Source organism: Larus michahellis, chromosome 5, assembly GCF_964199755.1.
Source record: "Larus michahellis chromosome 5, bLarMic1.1, whole genome shotgun sequence".
Taxonomy (NCBI): domain Eukaryota; kingdom Metazoa; phylum Chordata; class Aves; order Charadriiformes; family Laridae; genus Larus; species Larus michahellis.
In genome coordinates, this window is record NC_133900.1 from 66,104,964 (window position 1) to 66,130,997 (window position 26,034).

At 34.5% G+C, this 26,034-nt stretch overlaps 1 protein-coding gene across 2 annotated transcripts in view; it reads left to right on the top strand.

Moving 5' to 3' along the window:
- Nucleotides 1-26,034, top strand: part of TBC1D19 (TBC1 domain family member 19) — a 50,684-nt gene that overhangs the window by 9,364 nt on the left and 15,286 nt on the right. Inside the window, exons 2-11 of one of the 2 annotated variants that reach the window (XM_074587750.1) lie at nucleotides 1,418-1,490; nucleotides 2,281-2,326; nucleotides 4,073-4,148; nucleotides 8,910-8,984; nucleotides 9,906-9,969; nucleotides 10,876-10,922; nucleotides 12,978-13,088; nucleotides 13,942-14,014; nucleotides 14,809-14,847; nucleotides 17,340-17,452. In XM_074587750.1, the coding sequence (XP_074443851.1) occupies nucleotides 1,418-1,490; nucleotides 2,281-2,326; nucleotides 4,073-4,148; nucleotides 8,910-8,984; nucleotides 9,906-9,969; nucleotides 10,876-10,922; nucleotides 12,978-13,088; nucleotides 13,942-14,014; nucleotides 14,809-14,847; nucleotides 17,340-17,452 (717 nt within the window). Of the gene's footprint in view, nucleotides 1-1,417; nucleotides 1,491-2,139; nucleotides 2,230-2,280; nucleotides 2,327-4,072; nucleotides 4,149-8,909; nucleotides 8,985-9,905; nucleotides 9,970-10,875; nucleotides 10,923-12,977; nucleotides 13,089-13,941; nucleotides 14,015-14,808; nucleotides 14,848-17,339; nucleotides 17,453-26,034 lie in introns of those variants that run through there. The other variant, XM_074587751.1, reaches the window with a different exon arrangement.

Consider the following 26,034-nt stretch of genomic DNA (forward strand, 5'->3'; position numbering starts at 1 on the left):
GATTTGTGCTTACGATCACCTTTCTTTCTCGAAAAGCGTGCTTACTTACAGTCTCTTTGCTATTGCAGTCGAGAAACCAAATATAAAAGCCTTCCTTACATGTAATGGCAAGGTGACTTAAAATAAGAGCAGAAATGTTGATGCTGTCAGTCTCTGCGTTATTGGTCCTTCCTCCTTTCTGCATTGTGGATTCATCTAGACTAACTTTTCCAGCAAGCTGCGCAGCACAGAAAATACCATTTTCTGTATATAAACTGTAAGGCAAACGATAGGATTGTGGAGTTTGCTAGTTGTGTGTGATGGACCTAAAACATGCCATGTTGTCAACAGCGCTGTTAGGGCTGTCAAACAGCGCAAGCTGGTGAAAGTTTATTTTTAATAGCAGCATAACTTACTGCAATAGAATCAGCAGCTGATACCCCTACAGCATATTGCTGAGTAGCTTTTGGTAAGAGCTGTCTCACATTTCTAGGTAGGTGATGTGGACATATGCTTCTAACATATGCCTTGAGCTGTTGTGGCAGTGGAGTAAGTTGCACAGATCTCCCAGTGTTATTTTGAAATTAGCAGCCACGGTTGCTATTCTTTTCTAAACCTCTAGCTTTATTGTCTGGTGTTAATCAGCTATCACAACACTCCATATTTAGGAAAATATGTATTAGAAGCTATTCACAGAAACATCTGAGTTTCTGATTGTTGTCCTTTTGGACCTTTGTGGTCTATTTGTTTTTTCCTCTTGGTCTAGCTATAGAAGGAGAAGGAGATGCTATAGCAGCTGCTTCTGCTGTTGCTGAAAAGTCTGCAGCAATATCTGTGTGGTAGCATCATGGTACAGATATAAAGCTGGTTGGTGCCTAATTGTCTGCATTGAGTGGATTTCATTACAAAAGGCTGTATATACCTGGTAGTCACAGCTGCAGTGGGGAATGTTTGGTCCACAGTTTTTTATTTCAAGTTTGAAGACGCCATTTCTTATCTGAAAGAGGTGAACTGCGGGAGGTAAAGTGAGGAGTTATGGAGTGTTTTCAGTTTGATTCTTTCATGTAGAACACAGTCAGTGGCTTCTAGTTAATTACTTGTGGAGCTTATGACCAGTCCTTTAATGTGTAGAGTCTAGAATTTGTGCTGAGTATGTGCAGCACTTGCTCAGAATATTAAGCATATATATCAGTGATACTCCCTCTCCCTTCTCTCTTCTTTCCCACATAAAGCTTTTAGTACTGATGTAAAAGCAAAGACATCGAGTGAGGAAAAAGTTTACAATTACCACTGTCAAGTTAGTAGGAAGCAGTTTGCTTTGTGTGTAACCTTAAACATGTATGTTTCTTATTTCATAACTTAAAATACACAATATACCTTCTCTTTAGTGCTTGCTTGATGCTTATTTATTTATTGATTTATTTATTTTTCATATTAGGTTAGCCTACACAAACCAGAAATTAAACTGGAATCACTAAAAGAAGATATTAAGGATTTTCTGAAGACATCAGGTTTGTAATACTTCATTGATGCAGTTGTGAATACTGTAGATCTACACAAGAATGTAAGTGATACACAGGATGAAAATAGTAGTTTGTGCAGTTTGGTATCTTGTCACTGACAGTACCCACAAGCAGATATTCAGTGATTATTAAACAAGAAGGAATATTAAAAGGGAAGAAGTTCTTGGATTCCAGCAGCATTTTGAAAAACATACTATGCTAAGAATATATATAGCATAAGAATATACTACAAAGTGATTTTATCATTATATAAGATACTGGTAATTTTTTTGAAAGTTCTGAATAATACAGGAGTTCAGTCACTTCTGAAAATGGAAGTTAACATTCATGGAGGTACTCTTGAAAATTTTACCCTTAGTTAAATTTCCAATTTCCATTGGAAGTTTTAACCTATGTAACTCTGTCATGTGAAGATTTGATGATAAGTGATATAAGATTTATAACCACCATGAACACTATGTCTATTCTATGATTAATATTTATGGCTGTTTTAATAATATGATGGCTTTGAAAAAAATAGCATACAATTATTTAATCACAACTCTATTGTAATTATTTAAATAGTAGGTGGAAATAAAGGGTATTCACTTTTTATACAGACCTCAACTTGGAGTTTTTCCTTTCTTAATTAGGTTAAGGGTTCTTCATCTCTTCCTGGCTGGTAGACATGAATTGAGATAGGACAGAAAACTCCAGTGATTCTAAAGCAGCTTCTGATTCATGCTCCGTTAGTATTAATTCCTAAAGTTGTCTTCTGGATATTTTTTTATTTTAACAGGTTGGGAAAAGAAGCTTCAGAATGCTGTTTATAGTGAACTCAACGTGTGAGTTTATTTAGTATTTTTATTTAGCAAGTTCTACTCACATGATTTATTTTTGATTCCTTTGTATATATAGGTGTGTGATGTGTTACTATCGTCTCCGAGATCTGTCGTACCAAGGGTGCCTGCTTCATTTCTGTTTTTAAAGTGCCATTATTTCTTTTTCATCCTTGTGAAAATAATGGACTCAAGTACATTTTAAGGTTTGGGTGAAACAAATATCACCAAATTCAGTAGTTACTTTAATAATTTCTTTGTTGTTTTACTTCCAAAGGTACCAACAGTCATAATATAATTCTTATGTAGTTCAGGTAGTTATTGTAAATTAAATTTAATACAATTCAGCATAATATTTGTGTCATCATTGCACATATTTGTTGTATTAATTTTTAAGAAAATGTTTAAACTAAGGTAGTCGATCTCTAGACTTACCAGATCAGTGCTCATCATGCTTGGAATATGGTCATAAACACACTGAAATTTGTGAGATTCACTTTTTATTATTGTTCAGCGCACTTTGGATTAGACTTCTGGGAAGCATAAGCTGCCTTTACATTCTGGTGAAGTGGAAAGGTGAATTTAATAACAGATATAGCCCTAGTGCAACTACCTAATAAGAACTGTGTATGCAAATCTATTCGTGCTAATTTAAATAAGTTTATTTGAGTTACCAGTTCTGAGCAATGTGTCTTAGTAGTATGAGGGACTCAATTCGGCAAAAAACTTGTAAATGTACCTGTTAATAAGGATTCGTCTTAATCATGTCTTTCAAGGGAAAAATATTTACCTGTCTTTTGGACTAAAGCTTATGCTTTCTTTGTATTTGCTGAAATAAGCTGCAAACATAATGAAATTAGCCCTGGAAAACTGAAATTAACTAAGAATACCATGATTTCATGAGCATTGTGGAAAAGCCAAGAAACAGCATTGCTGAGATCTGTTAGTATTGATTCCATTTTACACATAGGCACAGTGTTGTCCAGAACAAATTAGCAGCAAGTACAAAAATGACCTTACTAGTTAAAAATGGGAAGAAATTTCGGGAGGGTTTCCCAAAATCATATGATTGTAACTGATTGAATACATTTAAACAAATGAAAATTCAGGATAACTATAAGAGAAGCTTTGTCTAAATTTTGTTTCCTGAAAGATGTTTGAGACAGTTAAAATTAAGCTGGATAAAATGTTTGGCAATAACTCATTGGAAATAATCTGTGCTACTGGAAAATAAATTAGTGTTTTGGTTTGGTTTGTATTTTTTTAATTTTTGTTCCAGCTTTTATATTTTGTCTGTTTATGAATGGATATTCAACTTTGCTTAGGTCAACACTACAAAATTTTAATTGACTTTGACATGTATGTACTCGCTATTGATTTTTAAAAGGAAATCCTCCAAAAAATATATTGTGTTTTGCAAAAATATAATATCCTGGATAGTAAAAGTTCTGAGGATTCATAAAGATGACTTGATATGAAGAGGTTGCACTTCTAAAATACCTGATTTGTTCATAGAATTATTTGGTTTTTATTTTACAAATTTGTGAAGTTATGAGGAAGTATTATTTTTAATATAAGAACTCATGTTGAAGAAATACTTCTAAAAATAATGTTTATTTTTAGTTTTGATAAACATACACAGTGGTTTTACTAGTGCTCTGGTGAAAGAAGTTATGTTTAGGTTTACAAATATAGGATTCAGTAAGCAAAATAAACATCTGAACGTTTAAAATATATTATACTTCCTTTAAGGTTTCCTTCGCCCTGTCATCCCGCAGCACCGGCTGAGCACATGAAAGAACCGTTAGCTTATATGAGGAAAGCCCAGGTTGGTTGTTAGCAATTTTACTGTTCATATCAGATCTTTGATTAGACTCTTTGAGATTTACTCTGTATAATGTTGTTGTACAATTTCTAGGTTTTATACCTTAGGAAAAACATAAATTTGTACTTGCATCGAAGTTAATAATAATGTTGTATATGTGACATTTCACATACATACAAAAAATGCTCAAGTAATTCTCCAACCATGAAAGAAGTAGGATATAGTGGCAGGTAAGTGAATATTATAGAATAGAGACAATGTGAAAGACGTCAAGGAGGAGAATTTGATTTTGTTGTGAAGAAGAAAAAATGTAGCTGTAGGTCATTTCACTTAGGGTTTCAGAAATACTTTTTTGAAGAGACATGGGCAGGCAGTTTTGCAGTGAAAAACAACAGGCTGCAGAGATAGTGAGTTCTTTAGAAAGAAGAGATATATTTAGTACTTAGAAATGTGAAAGGAAGATGAAAAGTATACATCTAAGGAGCTTAAGGCATATTGAAGGAGAATAAGAGAAACTGGACTATAGAAGATTAAATGAGGATGTTTGGTGTCAGGAGAAAAATTATTTTTGCTTCGTTGTTTTTTTCACCAATATATGCCATTTGAAATAAATAAAAAAAAATCCACACAAAAATGTTAAAAAAATGCTTCAAGAATATTATCTAACCAAAATATTTGAGGTAAGGATAAAATTGTATTTAACTCAGCCGTGCCTAGAAATACATTGCAGTATTTTTTTACAAGGCATTCAACAAATTGTGTTGCTTTATCAATCATATTGGTGCTTATTCCAGGAAGTCTTATGCTGCTGTCCTGGGTTTTGGTCTTTAATATTTGGGAGCAAAGATTGTATTTAACAATTTTTCTTCTGTGGTGTGAAAAGTAATGCGACAATTTACTGCCTGAAAATAATCAATCAGTTTACTAATGTGGAAACCACAGAGGTGTATCTGTGTGTATGTTTGTCTAAACCACTTTTATTGGTTATTAGTTTATAAAAGTGTATATAATACTTACGGTAACCAATATTTTTAGCTCTATGTGAAAAGAACTGTTTTTCTAATAGGAATGAGTAGGAGAAGTCCTGTCTTTACTAGTTTCAAAATTTCATAGCCCTATTTCAAAGGGTTTTATGCATCCGTATCCTCTGGGGTGGGTTAACCCTGGTATGCGGCTCGGCTGCTTGCTGACTCCCCAGCAGCAGAATGGGGGAGAGAATTGCAAGTGCAAAAGTGAGAAGACTTGCCATAAAGACAGTTTAATAGGTAAAGCAAAAGCTATGCATGTCAGCAAAGCAAAATAGGAATTAATTCTCTACTTCCCATTGGCAGGCAGCTCTTCAGCCATCTCCAGGAAAGCAGGGCTCCATCACACATGACAATGACTTGGGCAGACAAACACTGTAACTCTGAACATCCCCCGTTCCTCCTTCTTTCTCCTAGCTTTTTTATTCAGAACATGATGTCATATGGTCTGGAATGGTCATATGGTCTTTGCTCAGCTGGGGTCAGCTGTCCTAGCTCTGTCCCCTTCCAACTTCTTGTGTACTCCTAGCCTGCTTGCTGGTGGGGCAGCATAAGAAACAGAAAAGACCTTGATGCTATGTACACACTTTTCGGCAGTAGCTAAAACACTGGTGTGTTATCAGCGCCGCTTTTGTCACAAATCCAAAACACAGCACCATACCAGCTTCTGTGAAGAAAATTAACTCTATACCAGGCAAAGCCAGTAGATCCTCTTTCAAATCCTTTCTTGAAATACAACCCTTCAGTAAAGACATATGAATCCTTTTCATAGAGAAATATTGATAAATAGTGATAGTTGGGAAATAGTAATAAATACACAATTAGGGGAATCAACATGGTATTTTCTAAAACCACTGAGGTATGTGTGAGCGTTTGATTTTCAAGATGCACACATATTTATCACTGTTAGTAGTAGGTCCGTAAGAAAACAATCATGATCAGATCAGTAGAATCACAACTAGGTTTTATTTTGTTACTCTGTTTGCATAAAGAGCAATAAACAATGTAAAAAGCTTACAAAGTCAGTCTTTCCATGATTTTGGTTATTTGTTTAAAATATTTGGAAATAGCTAAAATGCAAATATACAGGTTGCTTATACCTTTTGGGGGTGAGCTAAAAGTGGAAATTTACCAATTTACTTCCATTAGGTATTGAAAGTCTAATTGAATGTTTTGAAGGTAGAAGACTGATTTTGTTTTATTTGTAGGTAGATTTTTTTCCACCTTATTTGTCTTTTAGCATCACAAAGGTTAGAAATATTTTGAAACTACCAAAAAAATTTGTCCTAGTAGAAAAATGTTTTCCATATACATTATATTTGATTTGTATTATGCACAGACACTGTTTAAGATGCTGTTTCCATTGTTATGAGCTCGTTGACATTTTCTTTATCCTTTCCTATCTTAATTAATTTTGCTCTACTTCAGAATTCTGGAAAGAAGGGTAGCAGTGTCTGAAGACCACCTTACTTTGTTATCAGTTATTGGAATGACTTTGAATCAGTAATTAAAACTAATTAGTATTTTTCTAGAGTAGATATTAAAATGTTCATAATTAATCCTTTTTCTCCTCAAATTGGTTCTGTCTTCTCATTCGTACGTAGTAGACTGAAGTTTTTGTATGGTATTCTCTTTACTACCTCAAAAGAAAAACAGCTTTCTAGGAAAGGATAGAGCATTAATGGCAATGAGTAGTAATGCTGTATATCATTCATGTAGTCCAGTGTAGAAAACATACTGCCATTAATATGTACATATCTTGGAATATTAATGTGGCATACTGTATATTTTCTAATTGTGTCTGCCGGAGAGCTGTTCCTGTGGTTGAGTTGAGATAGATCACTGGGCACAGCTGCTTTAATTTAAACCATTGTTTAGGTCTTTCCTAGACGGTGAAATATTAGGTCTTTTTTGTTTTTTTTATTTCCTAATTCCTAAATCTCTTTGAGAAAACAGACTCGAGTACTTGAATAGTTGACAAAGTAAAATGGTGTTTTCTTTGAAAAGTATTAAAGTCAAAATAAATTTGATAACATTTTTATTATTCCTGAAATAATTTCTGTTTCTTATTGCAGAAGTTGGAGTAGGCGATATTCAGATCTCTTTCAGATCGTGTATTGATTTGGCTTCTTGTGTCCTAAATTAAGTTATGCCTCTTATCAGAGGCCAAATGAAAAGTTCATGAGCATCAGGAGAGCAGTACCAACATAGAGTCTGTATTTCACTTCTCTTTGAAATGTACACTTTTTGATTAGAGAAAATGTTCACTTTGTTCTTTAAACCGCTACTAAAACCTCTGTATTCTGCCTTTGTTTCCACTTTCTTATCCTATATGGCTTAGTAGTCTCCGTGCTCTCTCACTTCTCATTTCTTCCAGCAACAAACCCACGCTTCTTAGCAAAATAGGGTACTGTAAATGCTCTACACCATCCCTCCGCGAGAGAATAACCAGTTTGTGGCATGGCATTGTGTAACTGCAGCATTTAGAAGGCTAAATAATTATGTATTATTTCAATACATAATACAGTTAAATAAAAATATTATACAGAGTATTGTAAAAAATACTGCAATTTGGAAAACATTCCTTACAGTCAAAACTCAGATCTGTTTTGTTTATGCAAGAGAAAGTGAAGGGATGAGTTGATTGTGAGAAGAAATTTCTGGTGAAAAATAGCTATTTCGTTTGATGAAAAAAGTCGTAAGAGGATCTTGTAAATGGAAGCTACTATGAAATAATTATAGACAAGTTATAATTTTTAATTTTAACAGAACATTTGCCCTTCCCTTCATTTGCTTCCTGTCTAATAAACTGCAGCCTTTTTTTGGACAGAACTTTAAGTTTGAGAAACATGTGGTTAGACAGTAACTAACTGCTGTAGAATAGAGCAAATTACAAATAATAAATAGAGCTAAATGACATTAAGAGGAGTCTTTGCATTCATTTGATCGAGGCCTGACTCGTCATCCACAGAAAACTAAATTAAATATAAAACCCACCAGTGCTGCTGTAATCACGGAAGCAAAAATCCTAAGTCAGTTGACAAGGAAGTCAATACTAGTTGGCATTAACCTCAGAGGAATTATCCGCGGATTAGGCACCATATGGTAAGTTTGAAGTCTAATGCAATAGTCGGAAGAATCTGATTGCTCTTTAAGCTGTCCACTTGCTACTGAGGTATTGTCTACTCCTGGTTTTCTCTTTGATTAGAGAACTATCTCCTGAGCATTGTTTTAGGAGAACTGGTTTTTTTTTTGAGCATTACAGAATACCAAATTTCTAACTTTTTTTAACTTCTGAGAACATCTAAGATACCATTTGTGGAGAAAGACTTGCATTCCTTTCAGGTCGCAAAGTAGAGAAGGCATTCTCTGTACAGAGTTGATTGCCCTGCTTTTATAATAGTTTGAAAAATTTGTTAAGTGTTGATATATAAGAAAGCTTGAGCATTAGGCATATGTCAAAAATCAGTAATTGTGAAATACAGGTCTTTGGAGATCTGAAATGTGAACAGCTCGTTTTTCTGGTTATTTATTTTCGTGTAAATGGTGAAATCTGTTTGCTGTATTGTCTTAGTTTAAACAAGCATGTAGATATTCCCTGAACGTTTTTGCGGATGATAGTCAGTGACTCTTGCTGTCCTTTCTCACATATGACTTTAAAAAGCTGCTTGTTATTACATGATAAATGCAATTGGAGGAAAAAGAAAGTCCATATAATTTAATCTTTTGTGTGTTTTAGGGAAGCTGGGAGAAGCGAATTCTAAAAAGTCTAAACAGCATGTGCACGGAACTCAGTATCCCACTAGCGCAGAAGGTAATGTATTATTAAATTTCTGTTGACAAACTGACATTTTTTTGGAAATTAATCCTTGTCTTGCACACTTGTAATGTAATGTTCATTTTGCACATGGTTATCAAAAGCTGCAAGGGCAGTATCCAAATAATTTTAATACAGAATAATTTTCAGGGATAGTGGCAATGTATGCATCAGCTCAGCTTGGGAGAAGATGAAGTCTACAGGTAGATCTTCTTTGCTGTTGCAGTAATTAGCCTCTTGAGGGAGCAGCATGTTGGAAAGTTAATTGCTCTTAATAGAGCATTTTTGTGTGCAGACTCAGCTGTATAACTTCTAGCTGCGTAGCCTGTACACATATAGATATACTCGGTGTGCTGGAGAAAGCTCTGGTTGAACTGGTGCTTTAGGAGAGAAGAGATACTGGTACATTGCTAATTTTGTTTTGGGTTTTATTAATTTTGAGGCTTTAATTTTAAAGATCATAGAATTGGGGAATAATGTTGGAAGGTTTTGTTCTTTATCTTTCTTCTGCTATATATCTATGATAGGTAGCAGAACATCTGTGGTTCATGTTATGAGATAAAGGATGCAGCTGTATTTGCTTTTCATGACTGCCAGGGACAGGAATTTGATGACGAAGTCCAACAGCTCTACGGAGTGAGCAGTACATCTTCAGTAATATGAAACTGACTACTAATCAGCCTAAAATTCTGTAGTAAAGACACCAAACTATTTAATGGGCTCCTTTTTACCTTGAACTGGAACTTGGACTTTCTACAGTAGAATATACCTTCAGGTTAGGGATAATTTGTAAGCAAAATGAGTTTGTGTTGCTAGTGCAATCTATTTTTTAGAGTTACATTAATTTATGTATTTGAAATAGGCATGTTTTTGTTCATTCTGTTTAAAAAAGAAGAGTTACTTTCTTGTGCCTTTCAGAGGCCTGTAAATGAACAGAAAGAACTGCTTAATAAATGGAATGAAATGGGAACTGATGAGCCAGGTAAGGTTAACTAAATTTATGTGCATTAAATTTTTGTACATAGAAAAATAGCATATACATCTTATTTATCAGTCAAAGATTAGTATAATCACTTCAAGGTAAACTGATTTCAATCCTTTTTCTCATTGTTAATGTGTAAATGCAATGGTAATGCATAAATAAATATTTATTTCATTGTTATTTTGTTTCAAGTTATTGTACTGACTTTGAATCGTCACTGAGAGGTCATGGTGCAATACTCTTCATTCCAATGCTTTAGAGATTTATACAGCTAGGGCATAGCTCCTCTTAGTGTAAGCTCAGGCTAATAGAAAGAAAATGTTCAGAGCTATGGATAATTAAGCTCAGACATTTTATTAATAAAACATAAAAATAACACTTGCACGGAATTGTTAGTCATATTATCCTTTGGGAGAGCAAGGCTAACAGCCTTGTTAGTTCATATCCGAATTCCTTAAAAGAAATGATTTCTAGTTTGTATCGCAGTACCACCTCTGCGATGGCAAATGCTTTTTTCCTAGATCGTTTATGACTAGTCCCTATTTTTTATTTGTCAGCAGTACATTTAATTTAACAATCTATGATGTTAAAAAATCCCCTTCTTTTTGAATATCATATCTCTCCCATGTCTACGACAAGTCTTCAATTTAAAGACTTTTGTGGAATAAGTAAAAACTTCCTGGGACTACTGTTCGCTTACTTGGGGTTTACAAAACTAAGGCACTAACAGTCGCATAATCTTGGAGAATATGTGGTGGTTGTAGCCATGATATCTGTGATAATGATATTTTAATCTTTGCTTTATTATGTCATTGAAATTGCTAGGTTGTGTTTCAGGTATGGGAAAATTGCATGGTTTTTTTCATCTCTTGGTTTTAATGTAGCATCATTGACATCTTATTCCAGATCTGAGTCTCTTCCGGCCTGTTTATGCACCTAAAGATTTTCTTGAGGTAAGCATTTATGAAACAATGACTCAGCCATTGACTTGCATCCGTTACACTCTTTTGTGTGAAGTTGGAAAAATAAGTGTATTTTTCAAACAATTTCTCCTTTGTAGCAAGTGAAATTTGGTATGTTTTTAATGACTCCATGTTTTGTTTACAAAACAAAATGCTATGGTCTCTTTTTTTAACCGCAGTTTTAGATTGTACTTGTGATAAACTTCTCTTTCTTCAAAGAACAGTTTGGAGCTACCTTTTTTCTCTGAGAGCAATTCTCCAACTGATTTCATAAATCATCTTACATTTTTAACTGCAATGCATTAAGCTGATAAATTGCAATTTATGAAGCTGATAGACTGTTTTGTGGTAAATAGTAGACCTGTACGCAGTTGAAATTGTAGGTCATCTATGAAGACTGTGAAAAATCAAACATGAAACAGAACTGCGTGGAATTTGGAGGCTTTTGTCTATAATAAAATCAAACCATTAAACAAATGGTGACTGTTGAATGTTTGAAGTCAGAAATGACAGTATCACTCATCACTTTGTATGGTTCAAGCACAGAACATATTAGTAAAACAGAACCTGCTCTACCACTATGCTTAGAATAGGTATGGATGATGAACAATAGCCATTGTTGATGACAGTGAACTTAATGGTGTAGTTTGTTCAAGTAGGAGATTTTGGATTAAAATGTGATTGAAAGTTAAATTTAAAAAAAAGTGTTTGTATATCCTGTGAGTTATACAGGAAACAAATTATCTAGAACATGATGACCGTGTGGAATTATGGAGTTAAGATGGCCTCCTAATTTACAGAATAAAATTTAGAAGTCTAATACTGAATTATCAGTCATGATTAATGTATTAATATTTCGATGTGATTCAGTGCAAGCTTAGTGGAATGTCTTTTGTAGTGGTAGAGGAGATTTATAGTATTTCTGACTTAAGTATGAATTGTTTCATGCTTATGAAATGTGAATGCATTTCTGAATCCAACAATAAACTTTATATCCATTTTATTACATTTCTAAAGAACATCTCATATTCAGTTATTGATAATAATATTGGAAACTTTTAATTTATTGTTTTCTATCATTGTACTGACAGCCAAATTGTGTATTTAATCTTGAATCCGTAAACAAATCCATCTTCATTTTAGCCTTATCCAGTGACCCTCATGGTCACTCACTTTTTCTTTTATACTGTTTTCTTTACAGAGTTTGCAGTGTCTTACATTAATCTTTTAATTTACAAGGCTGACAGTGAGGTTATATGGTATTAGAATACTTACAGGACTGAGAATTGTAGAGATACGATGATGTGGAATAATTTCATAAGAACTGGAAACTCATCTTAGAAAGAATCCTTGTCAGCTCAACTTTATAACATCAAAATCTATACCCATGGAATAACAGTATGTAAAAAACTGTAAATCCCTTTGTAGATCACAGTTACTTATCTTGACATTATGATTCCTTGACCCTTAAATTTTTTTTCTTACTTTAGGTTTTCAATTCTGTAATTATTTATTTTTTTTTTTACTTAAGTGAAAGAAGATATTTTGGTGTGTTGTAATTTAGTAAGAAATTATTTTAGTAGAAGATTATGTAGCACTCTGATTGAAAGCTGTGTAAGCAGTGTAAAAACATGGATAAAAAATCTTTCAGAAAAAAGTAATACTGAAGAATAACCTAGATATTGTAGCCATTGGAAATATACTCTTAGTGTTTGAATAGCTTTGATGAGGAAGTGAATTTTAGTCAAGACATTACTATGTAGCCAGCACTTAGTCCCATATATCAAAAATTGTTTCTGCTTTTTTTATTTCATACTTTGAGCTTACTTTTCAAAGTAGAATATGTTTCGCTTCCTTAAAAATTTGTCTCCTTTTTTATTTTGAAAATGCTGAGATATAATTTTGTAATTTGGGCCTATATATGTGATAGTTGCAGGAAATGGTTTTATGCTGAATGTACTGTTTGTAATACTGATGATGTTAAGAAGAGTTCTGAATGTGAATTTCTGAACATACACAAGGAATGACAGAGCTACTGTTTTTAAGGTACTGATGAATCTTCGAAACCCAAATTATGAAAATGGAGAACAGCCTAGTTTCAGAAATCATCTGGGGCTAATTCAGGTTCCTCTAAAAGTTAAAGATATTCCAGAATTGGTAAGTATATTTTTTTCTTACAAGAGGTTTCTGTAAGAATTATTTTTCCTTGCTAATGAATGAGATTCTGAACAATAAGGAAGAATATTAGTGTCATGGTAAGTTTCTCCTTTTGAAAGTGAAAATCAATGTAAATATGTAGTTAAAATACAGAGCGTAAAAAGTTTTATGAAAAGACATTTTTAATGAAAAATAAAACATACTCAGTAAACTGTCTGACAGTAGGCAAGTTTTCATTTTATGCCACGCAGGTTTTGTGCCAAAAATATACTTCTCCACATTTGTTCACTTACTCATTTCTTTTCTGTACAAGAAACTTTAACTATGTCGTTTATCTTAATTCTACAGTTTTATTTGATGCTGTACAAGATCAGTGGCCGATAATCAGTTAGCTTCTGATTTTCTTCTCAAAGTACTTTTAAAGCCCTTTCTTGTCAGATTGTAAATGAAAGGAAATGCTTGCGTACTTCCATTATAATTGGAAAATAGGAGAACTGCTCTTAATGCTTCACTGATAAGGCTCTTGAGGATTTTATGCTAGTAGAAAAACTTGCACCTGGGTTGGGAAAGAGCTGGGAATTAGAAATCCTTAACCCGATCTTTCATTCACCACTTTATTACATCCAGGTGTAGCTCATAGTTGACATGAAAACTGGGGCCTATAACTAAAACTAGGGTAAGAATTGATGTGAGATTCTTCTCTTTAAAAACCTGAGCTCATATTTCATATGTATGCATTTAAAAGAACTATGCTGGGTTTAGAAAATATTCGCATTTAGCCATTCAGAAGAAATCTCTGGTGATTTAGAGAAGTAAACGTTAATTATTGTTTTATGGTTTTGTTTCTTTTCAGAAAGAAGACTTCAGTGAACTAGGCTTAAATATAGGACAGCTGGGTATTGATGATTCGGCACAAGTGCCTCCTGGTTAGCTAATGCTGTGCTTCAGTCATTTAAATAGAACATTAATGAGTAGAATGCTTTCCAATTATCAAGTACTTTGTGTATTTTTTCCATAATAAACCGTAAATATTTGGTCTGTAACTATGATCGTAGTGATTTTCTTAGTAAAATATAGCTAATAATAGCAAAGATTGCAAATACGAAGTGTCAAATTTGGAGAAGATTTAAAATAATCACCAAAGTTGAAAATACGTTAATTTCAGCGTGTTTGAACAGTTCAGGGTCTGGAGAACAAAATTGTCTGTCTCCAAAAATACAGAAAATATCAATGAATGTTAAGCCAACTAACAGATAGGCATATATACAAACATCTTTTAAATAATTATCCTTAAGAAAAGATTACAGAAAATATCCATATATTAATATTCAGTAGCTTAAATAGTGCATAGTTTCTGTTGCTTTTCCATGTATGCATTTATTCCTGAAGAAACAGTTTTTAAAATGGTCTTTCCTTGTAAAAATGAAAAACATTATAGTATCAAGTGATTTTTCTTTTTAAATGAAAACTTACCTAATTGAAAGTCTATGTGCTGCTTTGGTATTTGTGTCCTTCAGACAATAAAAAATTCTGTAGTATTATTTCTTCTTAGCTTTTGAAAAAGAACGTCGATGTTGATGCAGGTTAATTTTTAGTGACATTAGCAGTAAAACTCATCTGAATGTAATGGTATGTAGTAAAAATATAAAATACATTACTAGGTGGAGTATCTTTTCTTTATTTATTTTTTGCCATTCTTTTCTATTTCTTTATTTTCTAGAGTTCTTTGAAAATGAACATGTACGTGTTGGACAGAAAGGTATGGATCTGTTTTCATCTGTAATAAACTATGAGTAGTTAGGAATGCATTTAGTAAATTTCTCTCAATTACATGTACCTCTTAGAATTTTAAGAATTTAGACAGACTAACACAAAGCGTTGTCAGTAATACCATTGTAATTTAGATAGAGACAGTCAGTAATACTGGTGTAATTTAGACAGAGACAGAAAAGCATTTGCAGTCTACCAGTAACTACTAGATAAATAGCTCCACAGATATTTCATTAAAAATGAAATAGGAAGCATAGAGACATAACTTTTTGGTGATAACTTAACTTATGCTACTACTGAATTTCATTTTAAAATCAAAAGACTCTGGACTCCCTTCTCTGCACACACTGTTCTCATTAGTGTAATGGGATTGACGCCTGTGCATCAAACAGAGTCTTTTCGGTGGTTATTTGCAATTGCAGAACTTACTAAATATTGCAATACTTAGCCACTATGGAAAATTTGCTCATTTGTGTCTGTATACTGCTTTTTCTGAAGGAGTTCCAGGGGTTTTTTGTAGGTTAAGAAATAACCTGCAAAAGAAAGGGAAAGATAAAAGAAATAATCATTTATTAGCCCACATTTGCTTATAGAAGAAATGTACAAGGAATGTTTGAAATCCATCAATATCTGTTCCTTACTTTCTCTTGGGATTCCTGCTAAACATTGTCACCATCAAAGAAAAAAATCAAGTGGATACTATCCCAAAAATCCTCCATCCCTTTGTTGTAGAACAAGACAGTAACTTTCTTTCTTACTTCTCCTTTTGTGGTCCTCTTTCCATCCCACATTGTCTGTTTTCTGGTCCAAGAGCAACTCATTAGGGTACTGTCCATCTCTCTGTTCTTTTCCCGTTCTTCCAAAGAAATTCCCCATCCAGGCTTCCCAAGCCAGTCATTCAACTCGACAGTGGAATTCTTACTCCTCATCTCTCGTCTGTGTAGAGCAGCCTCTATTACAGATTGTCTTAGCTTTTTCTGTATGAAAAGACATAAAATTTTGTAAAAATGTAGTTAAGATTCTTGACCATAAACTGAAATCTCAGTTCATTCAGTGGGAATCCTACTGCATGCTGTATTGGGTGTTGGTTATGAGTTTGGTTGCCACTGATGTATTGATTTTGTTTTTATGTTAGGTGTATATTGCCAAGTCTGAGAAATTTTCTTTAATTATTTAGTAAAACCTATCTTGTATATAGCAAAACTGCTTTCTAATATTTTGTGTCTCAGTAAGAAGAAATGAGGTAAGCACTTATGGACACTGAGGTGAATCACAGTCTTTTCTGAAGTTTTGTGGGGAATGTAGAAATGTTTTTTCTTTTTGCCCTCTTTGTTTAGGAAAAAAGGATCACACACCACCTGTGTTGGAGCTCTGCAGGTTAAACAGAAAATTGGCAGACGGGTCTATTCAGTATTAAGGAAGAGAGGGAAGGAGAGAGGACTCAATTAAATAGATTTATAATTCCAAAGCTCATCCGTCTATGTCAGACACATATGTCTATGTCCTTAATTCATGTCAGGGCAGATATTGTGAATATTGAATTTAGTGAAATTTAGAAAAGCAAGTTGTTTCTGAAAGACTTCAGAAAAATCAGAGGATACGGATTTGGAAACTGCTAAGTACCAATACAACACCTGTCTAATGTCTAGATAAACTCACTGAAATGTTCTCCCAAGTTTCTCTCTGTTGTGAAAGACATTTCAGGTATGAGGGTACAGTTAATCACATAACCTCAATGGGAAACAACACATCTACCAGATTAGGATAGCTAAAGATGCATGTCTTTCAAGTTTAGAGATTTAAGTAAGGAATGAGACAAGGTATGTACAGTAGTGACAGGATAGCCTAAAGCTTCACAACGATGGCTCATCTAAGCTAACCTGTCAACAGCAGAGTATTTGTTTTATGTCAATCTGAAGGAAAAACAAAATCTTTTAAGAAAGAAAGTCTTTATCCACTAGAGTGCGCATACCAATAATGAGAGAACATGACAGTACACTCTGAGTGGAAAATTCTTGTCCCACAGTTATCTGTGAAGATATTTGTACAGTTACCTTAAAAATGGGAGAGAAGTAAAAAAACAGAATGAGTGGCAATCTCCTATTTGAAATGAGATACCTCTCATAGTTCAACAGGAGTATTTTGTGGCTATATACAGCTGCTTCTTCCAATTGATGCCAGCCTACTAGCTGCAACTAGCCTTCATATAGTCATAGATACATACTACGACTATACATACTAAGTGCTATTTTATGACAGAAGATAGTCCAGCCTTGCTTATTAATACCAATTGCCTTGTTTCCCAGGGAACTACTTCAAAACTGCATTGTGGAAACCAGACCTTTTAGATATCTTCCCTTTAGCTAGTGCTTACAGCATGGTAAACCAGTTTGTAAAGTCAGAAATTAAAGTTTTTGATAACTTGTTAAACTTTGGAAGTCCTAAACTACATCAGTTCATTACCCGCTTTGTTTCTTACAGTTTTAGCAGAGCAGGATAGCGCTGCCGCTCAACAATATGTTCGTCAGGGATGTCCAACAGCACTCCGAGCTGATCTGTGGGCCCTCATTCTCAATATTTCTAATCAACCAGAGGTAAGAAGCAAAGTGAGAGTAAAATATGAAGACTAGGTGAAAACACAAAAGTGCAAGCACGTATCTTCTAGTGATCTTTTTCCAAAATAGAAGTGTTCTACTGAGTTGTCACAGAAACTGATAAACATTTTATGAGAAATATACACATGCCTGTAAAAAACTCTGTGCTGTGATAGTCTTTTAGGCTCTTCCCTAAAACAGATAGATGAGCAAAATACTGTAGAACAAACTATTCAATTGATCTGGGTAGCTTCTGAGGTTTTCCTGTATGGTGCTGACTTTAAGAATGGGACAGGAAAGAAGACTGAACCTCTCTTATCTTTTTCTAAGTTTTATGAAAAAAAGATATGCCATACCTTTTTCCTGGCTATCTGAACCTGTCATCGTATGCATGTACATATCTTGTAAATTGCTTTATATATTATTGCGTGTGCTCTACATATGTACAATCAAAAATACATAAAGAGGAACTAGTAAGATGTGGATTGTTTTCTTATTCCCTTGTACAGGAGCAGTTTTTCATAGTACCTTCTATTTGATGCAAGTCCTCGACAATGGAATCTTTTGCAGTATCCGAAGCCTAATATCCCTTAAAAAGTTAAATCCCTGTTTAAGTCTTCTCAGAATTGCAAGTAGTTTGATGCAAGGCTTTTATTGCAAAAAAAAATAAATAACACGCATACATGTAAATTTGCTCATAAATGTAATAATTTTACAATATCTTATGTCCTTTGAGGATGTAGCCATTTTCTTGTAATACTGGGGCATTTATTGGTAACTACATAATACAATCATAATATCTTGCCCTTAAAAACGAACATAAATCCTGTTCATTGACCGCTTACCTAAGGAATTGAAGTTATTTGATCTGGTATTAGAATTACTCAGTTTATTTCCTTTTTGAAAAAAAAAATACACTTTTGTTTCTAGTAAATAAAAGATTGAATTTTCTGTAGAAGACAGAGCTGTTGAAAGACTAACAAAATTTTATACATCTTACTTGAGATACTCAACACTAGATTTAAGTTATTTTAAACTATCAGGGCAACCTGAATTTTTGAAGTCTTTATAAGAACAGGAATATTAGATGTGTGAAATTAATGTTGTTAGTTACATTGCATCTGTTTATATTCTGTCAAATGCTGCATGTTCCAAGAGCATTTTTCTCTTCATGTGGAAAATTATGTAATTGAATAAAAAAACCCAGGTATTCTGTTTTGATTACTGAAAGTCAAGATAACAATCAGAAAAATGATAAAATATTTCATTTTATGTTCATGTAAAGCAGGAGTTACTATGGAAATAGATTTATTAAAATCCGTTTCCTGAAATTTACATGGACAATTTTCAACAGTTACCTTTTTTGAAGAGAAACAAGCTATGCCTGCCTATTAATATATTTTTCAGCCACAGTTAGGTCCTTTCAAAGTTAACTCTGGTTTATAGTTGTTTTAAGGTGTGTTTATACTATGCACGAAGTGTGAGTATTTTAGATGTTAGTCTAAAGGTTAGTCTCTGCTCTGAGGTAATTAACTCAGTTTACTGTTAAGTAACTAGAGAACAGTACATTAGCAGTTTGATCACAACTGCTTGTGTATGTGCCTTTACTGTGTAATAAATGGTAATTCAGCTCCAACTTATTGCAAGGATGCACGTGGACACTTATATCAGGGCAGCTGATATAAGGGTAGGAAGGCTTTACAGAGGGACCTGGGCAGACTGGATCAATGGTATGAGGTTCAGCAAGGTGAAGTGCCAGGTCCTGCATTTGGGTCACAACAACCCCACACAATGCTACAGGTTTGGGGAAGAGTGGCTGGAGAGCTGCTTGTTGGAAAATGTCCTGTGGGTGTTGGTTGACAGCCAGCTGAATATGAGCCAGCAGTGTGCCCAGGTGGCCAAGAAGACCAACAGCATTCTGGCTTGTATCAGGAATAGTGTGTCCAACAGGACTAGGGAAGTGATCATCCCCCTGTACTCAGCACTGCTGAGGCTGCACCTTGAATACTGTGTTCAGTTTTGGGCCCTTCACTACAAGAAAGATACTGAGGAGCTGGAGTGTGTCCAGAGAAGCTGATGAAGGGTCTAGGGAACAAGTCCTATGAGGAGCAGCTGAGGGAACTGGGGCTCTTTAGTCTGGAGAAAAGGAGGCTGAGGGGAGACCTTATCGTTCTCTACAGCTACCTGAAAGGAGATTGTAGTGAGATGGGAGGTGGTCTCTTTTCCCAAGTAGCAAGCGATAGGAGAAGAGCAAACGGCCTCAAGTTGTGACAGTGGAGGTTTAGACTGGGTATTAGGAAGAATTTCTTCACTGAAAGGGTTGTCAAGTGTTGGAACAGGCTGCCCAGGGAAGTGGTTGAATCATCAGCTGAGCTGTGGAGGTATTTAAAAGATGTGTAGATGTGGTGCTTAGGGACATGGTTTAGTGGTGGACTTGGAAGTGCTAGGTTAACTGTTGGACTTGATTATCTTAAAGGTCTTTTCCGATCTAAACGATTCTATGAAAGAACTGTAGAAAGATAAGGATAAGTGGCTGGAAAATAGTAACAATAAGATCAAGAAAAAGTGGTAAGTAAGGATGGATGAAGTGATGCAGTCTGTGAATTTGTCATTTTGAGATTGTGGAAATAAAGGATTGGAAAACAGTAAAATACAAAATCCACCCTCCATCCCCACAAAGAACAGAAATAATCAAGTATGTGGAACAAAATAGGCTATGTTGGAGAAAGTCATCTAAGCTGGTGATGTAAGTGCATATGAATGTGTTTCTGTCATGCTAAACCGAAACTGTATCTTCTAACGTAACAGCTATCAGAGCCTTTTATCTTATTTTCCAAGATTATTTTTGCATAACATAGTACAGTACTTGTTATCCTGGGCTCTAAGTTACAGTTGTTTTATGGACTTTGAGTACCAAAAATACAAATGCACTAAAAGGATAGGGTTTCTGACTGAGACCTAGCAGACTGCTCATAGATCAGGTATGATAGCACAGGGTTACTATAGCTATGTTACAAGCTCAATGTCCGTAGTTCATTTTAAGCGTTGCATTTACTAGCATTTCACAGAAGTAAGGCTGTATCTACTCCCAGAATGCTAAAACCCTGAGATGTTATTCTTGCATATACTGAATATACCGATTTATTTTTTGTAAAGAATACGCTGCTTTATTTTTTGTAAAGTATAGCAAAGCAGTTTTCATATACATGTAGCTGTTTTATGATCTGCTGTATTTCACGTAGACTTTATTGATTTATCTAACACTTTTTTTCTCTACCGGTTGTATACTCTGCAGGAGTTGAGTTGTGTGGTTGCAGAGGTTTCTTGCTCTAATGTCTCTGACTTGCAGTTTAGGCTCTATTACATTTATAGCTGTATGAATCTATAACCCATAAGGACCGTGAATTTCCTTTCTTTAATCTAAAACATCATGAGGATTTGTCATGAGCAGCATTGTGTGTGTTAGCAACCAATATTGTTGGTTGAAAAATTTAATTCTGTAAAACTCAGCCTCTGTATAAAGCTAATATACAGCCAAGTAAGTGATGATACTAGCAATCTAGCGTCATAATAGTGAAAATGATAAACTCTAACCTCTATATGCAGGATTATTTAGAAATGTGTAAGCACATCGCCCGGCTATGAAATGTTTATTAGTTTTCATTTGTAATGGTACATTTTAGAGAAACTGTGTTAAAAGAGCATTTTTAAGGTTGCAAAGTCAAACATTTAAAAGTTGGACAGTGTCACAGCTAATATTGTCTGTGCAAACAGTCCAATTTACTGTATATATAGATTTTATAGTATGATCTTGACTCACACAATCACGGTTTTTTCCTGTGGGATGTCTGCCTCATTGATTGCACAAAATGGATGGCACACACTGAGAATCTGTTTAATTTTTTTTTTGCTTGTGGTCGGTGTGTTACCCTATTATTTATTCACTGCATGCTATTCAGGCAGTGCTTGGAAAACAAAATTGTTCATTATCTCATAAGCTTTTTTTCCCCCCTCATATTTTTTTGAGTTAATGGGTTGAAAATAAATGTTAATTCTGAAGACTCCATCATGCAGAAATTCATAATGCTTTGCTTTACTACAGCTTTTACTGAATGTAATTTCCTAGGTTTAAAAGCTTAATAAATAGGCGAGGTGGTAAGTTCATAATGGAGCATTATGTAACTCTATGCCTTATCAGAAGTGGTTTTGTAGATTAGGATCAGTAGCCTAAGGTACCCACTATACCATTCAAACGACAGAGAAGCCAGTACCAGTGATGGACTGTCATAATCTTTGACTGGACAAGGATGTACATTACGAGTAGATTTCAGAGGTGTCTGGTAAAAGGAGAATAAGCTTTGGATCCTCTTCAAGGATTTGCCAGTAGGGATTTCCTTTAGCTCTTTTTGCCACTGTCTCTTTATGTAATCTGATTAGGTTTTTGGTTTGTACTTGTTTCTGGTGCTTCTGTCCCAAAATCTACAGCTCATCTAATTAATGCTGATTGCCATTCTTTAGGCTTCATCCAGTTCCCACAAATCTTAGTGTCTTCCTTTCTAGGCTCCCCAGCGTCAATCTTTCTTCATATTCCTGGTTCTGTGTTTCACCCACAGCTTTCTTGTATTAGATTTGAGAGGCAAGTATAGATAAGTGCAATCACATGGTGAGGGTAACCAAAAAATGAATCATGAGCTGCCTACGGTTCAGCAGTGAGCGTGCAGCTCCAGTGCCAGGGATTTCATGGACTGTGCCTGCACAGAGGCTGCTGAGTAATCCAAACCTTAATTTCAAAGGTGAATCACCAGATTCTGCTTAAACTAGCATCACTGGGTACTGCTGAAAGATACTGTTCTCTCTTGCCTCTCAGCTACTTTCAGAGCTCCCCTTTCCTTCTGCTCTCCAGTGGATACAGTATGAGTTTTTTGGGGTGGAAATTTTGGTAATGTGGCTTTGAAAGGTCAAGAGGACTGGGCACTGCAATCCTGAAATGTACTTTGTTTGCAGTTGGAAAGAAGTTTGGAGGTGCAGTAGAAAAAAATATATATCATTTTGAGAAAAGCTTCAATCTATATAAATATACAACACATTTTTAAAAAGGAAAAAGTTTACAAATCAAGGTTACATTAAGATTTGGCAGACAGAGAAGAAAGGTTGAATCAGATGAAAATGGTAACATTTTGGTTTTATAATTGAAAACATTTTAGGCTAAGAAATGTACCACATTTTTGGACACTCCTGAAATTTGCTGATAGTCAGTTGTCTCATCTGGGGGAAGAAATGCAGCAAGTAAAATAGTAAAATGAGACTTGAATCTTTTTTGAAGCCTGACTGAAGCTCTTACCATTCCTTGCTGTGTGAGGAAAAACTGATCACTGAGCAAGACAGTCATGTGGCTTGAAAGTAAATCTGTGACCAATCTTGTTTATGATTCAGATATAAGGAATAAATTTAGTCATACAACATGACTCACAAGCCTCTTGTCTTACTAAGAGGCATGGGCAAGATCCTCTTGTAGTCAAGTTGCGTCTGAAAAACTGCCAAGCAAGCCCAGACTTCATTTTGCATCACAACAACCACAGTTTAAGAGAAAATGGTTATGAGAGAACCTGTAATGGTTATAATTGGTTTTTCCTTGCAAGTCCCTTTTTAATAATCTCTGAGTTGTTTCCCAAACTTTTTCTCAGGAGTTCCAGTTCAGGTGAACACCTTGTCCTTCAGGTCTTTTTACTATTGAGCTGTTAAAATATTTTACTCTGCTAATATTTGCAATGTAAATTTGCTGTTCATTTTTCCAGGGTAGAGTTTTGAGTTGTGTTTGAAATTTTAGTACATTCTGAAATTATAATGGCAAATGGTGTTTGATTTTCTGAGTAATGAGCAAGTTGGCCTCGTGCGTTTTTGTAAGAGCAAAGGAGAAACTATTATTTCTGAAAAAGGAAAAGGTGATGAACTGTTGACCCTTTTAATTTAAAATCATATTGAAGAAAGGATTCAACTGAATTATAAGGACCTTGCGTTCAGTTTCTGCGAAGAGTCTGAACCCAGTCGTTCTCTCTTTTAAGACAGTGCCCTAACCATCAGGTTGCTTATTCTTGCGATGTTTTTAATTGCTAGAAATATTTACTCCAATTGAAAGAAAATAAGGAGGAAAATTGGGAAGAATATATGTATCAGAAATTGTACATCCTATTGGTTAAGGCTAAGTAATTCAAATCTCTTCTGACTCAGTCGGCACTTGCGCTATATTCTAAGTAGACTGTTTTCTAAAATCAGTATGCGAGTCTGAAGGGTGGGGAATGGAAAGTTTCTACACTTCAGCTTTGCTAAAACAGAAAGAATGGTTACGAAGTGGTTTAAATACATGTGTCATTATGGATTAACAATTAGCAAATCCTCTGTTTATTTAAATTTCTTTCAGCAGTTTTCTGTTTTTCTTCTTTGGAGGATATTGGCATAAACTATAATTTATGTATAATTGCAATTAGCATGATTCTTTTCATTTCATTATTAATAATGCATTCATGAATTAAGGTGTAGGAAGCTGATAAACATGTTAAGAAATTAATAACATAACAATCATAGTTCAATGTGATGCCATAAACAAAACTTCACTGAAAGTAGCACTCTAAACTCATGATGTCCGTACAGTAGAGCATCATTTATGAATATTTTTTCTTGTACCAAAATCTGTTCTTCATACATTCAGTAAAGCTATTCCTTGCATACCAAATAACTAAGTCTATTCTCAGTGTGACTAAATCAGCAGCGATTAAACTTAATACCAAATTATTCTGACTGTTAAGATGGGTGGACCGTATACCTAAGTGATTACTTTTTAATTGTGGTTTTACAATAATTTTAATAATAACAGGAAAATCTACGGACTCTTGTAAGCAAACATAAAACATAATTGAACTGCTTTCTAATGCAGGAAGCAGAAGGTTAGCACAAAACACGGGGCTAGCGATAACCGTAACTTGTGGCTTGGAGCCACTGTGTAACCTCAGGTGAAAGTATTTTACGAAGAAAACTTGTTTCTGCGTATAGATTTAAAATGTGCTCTATATGTGCGTAGCAAAAGATTACTCTCTTCCTTCATACCACTTTCATCTCCCACTCCTAAACAGCTTTTAGCAATTGTTCAAGACAGTTGTAGAGAACTAAAAACTGGGCAATGATAACAGGAAACCACGAGGTTATTAGAATCTCTTTCTCAAGTAACAATAGATTAGTAATTGCATTATCTAGTACCCTTGTAGCCATGAGTTTCATTGTACCATTTCTTATGCAGGAGTACTTGCATATGCAACAGAAAGAGTTAATCGTGCCGCCTGCTTAGCAGGAGAAAGAAGTTTTGTTTGGGTTTTTTTTATTAGCTCTTTCCATTCTGATATATACAGTCATTTGAGATGGCAAAAAAAAACTTTAGACATTATTCACTTGGCCGTGTTACACTTAATTAAACTACAGTATTGCTGCTTTAAAATTGTGACTTGACTATTAGAGTAGTTCTCTGTAGCTTTTAAGAACAGAATGCTACATTCATACCGCAAATAATTTACATTTAGTAAGTATTTATGTCTGATCCTCACTAAAGAAATAGTGTAGTGTTTATGCCTCCCTCTTTCATTTCTCAGAAAGAAAAACGTAAATATTTTCCCTGTGGTAGTTTTCAGTGCTTAATAAATACAGCTTTTGTCCTCATTGCAACTTAACAGTTGAATAATATATTAATTCTAATAGTTTCTAAGTGTATACTATTCACCGCTTCTCAGTTTTGGATTAATACAAAGAACAGTACAACATCACCTTGCCTTCTCTTCAATTTTTTTTCCATTCTCTCCTTCTGAAAATTTCATCTTACTGCCCATTTGTTCTTTAAATCTTTACAGCAGACTTAGCCTTTTTGCAAAGAAATCAGCAGTAAATATTATGTAAAGCTTGGAATATACAAGTATTTGTATGGTGTCCATAGAGACACATTGAAATCAAAATAGTTGTTTGAAGTGGGAAGGGGCTTTGGGACTGCTGATTTAGTTTATGAATTATTCCAAATCCATCTGAAACTGTTACTCAATTATAGGCATAATGGCAGAGAGGGATTTAGGAATTACATGATGATAGTGCGATGTATAATTCTTTTTTTCCTTTGCAAGCTCTTTCTAAGAAGAAAGGGATAGCATAAGCAAAAGCAGAGAAATGTTTGTTCTGATTCTTCCCCATCGTTTCACCCTTGTGTATGTTCTGTAGACATTCAGGAAGTAATTGGAGTTTACGAAAACTATTTATCATTTAATCTTTTCACAAATTTAAACTATTTAGAGATTCATATTAGACTAACATCAAGTATTTGCAGCTACTCGCTAATGCTAGAAGATATGGCAGAACCTGTTGGTGGAGAGGTGCATGAAAATAGAGGGTAACAAACAAAACAAAGCGTATTGATTTTGAGCATTGAAAAGGTTTTAGGTGTAGAGAGACCCAAAGGTTGGAAGATTATGGATCTTTAGTTTGAACTAGTTGCTTCGTTCTCATTTTATTAATTATCTAAAGGGGGAGATCATTTTATAATGTCTCAGATA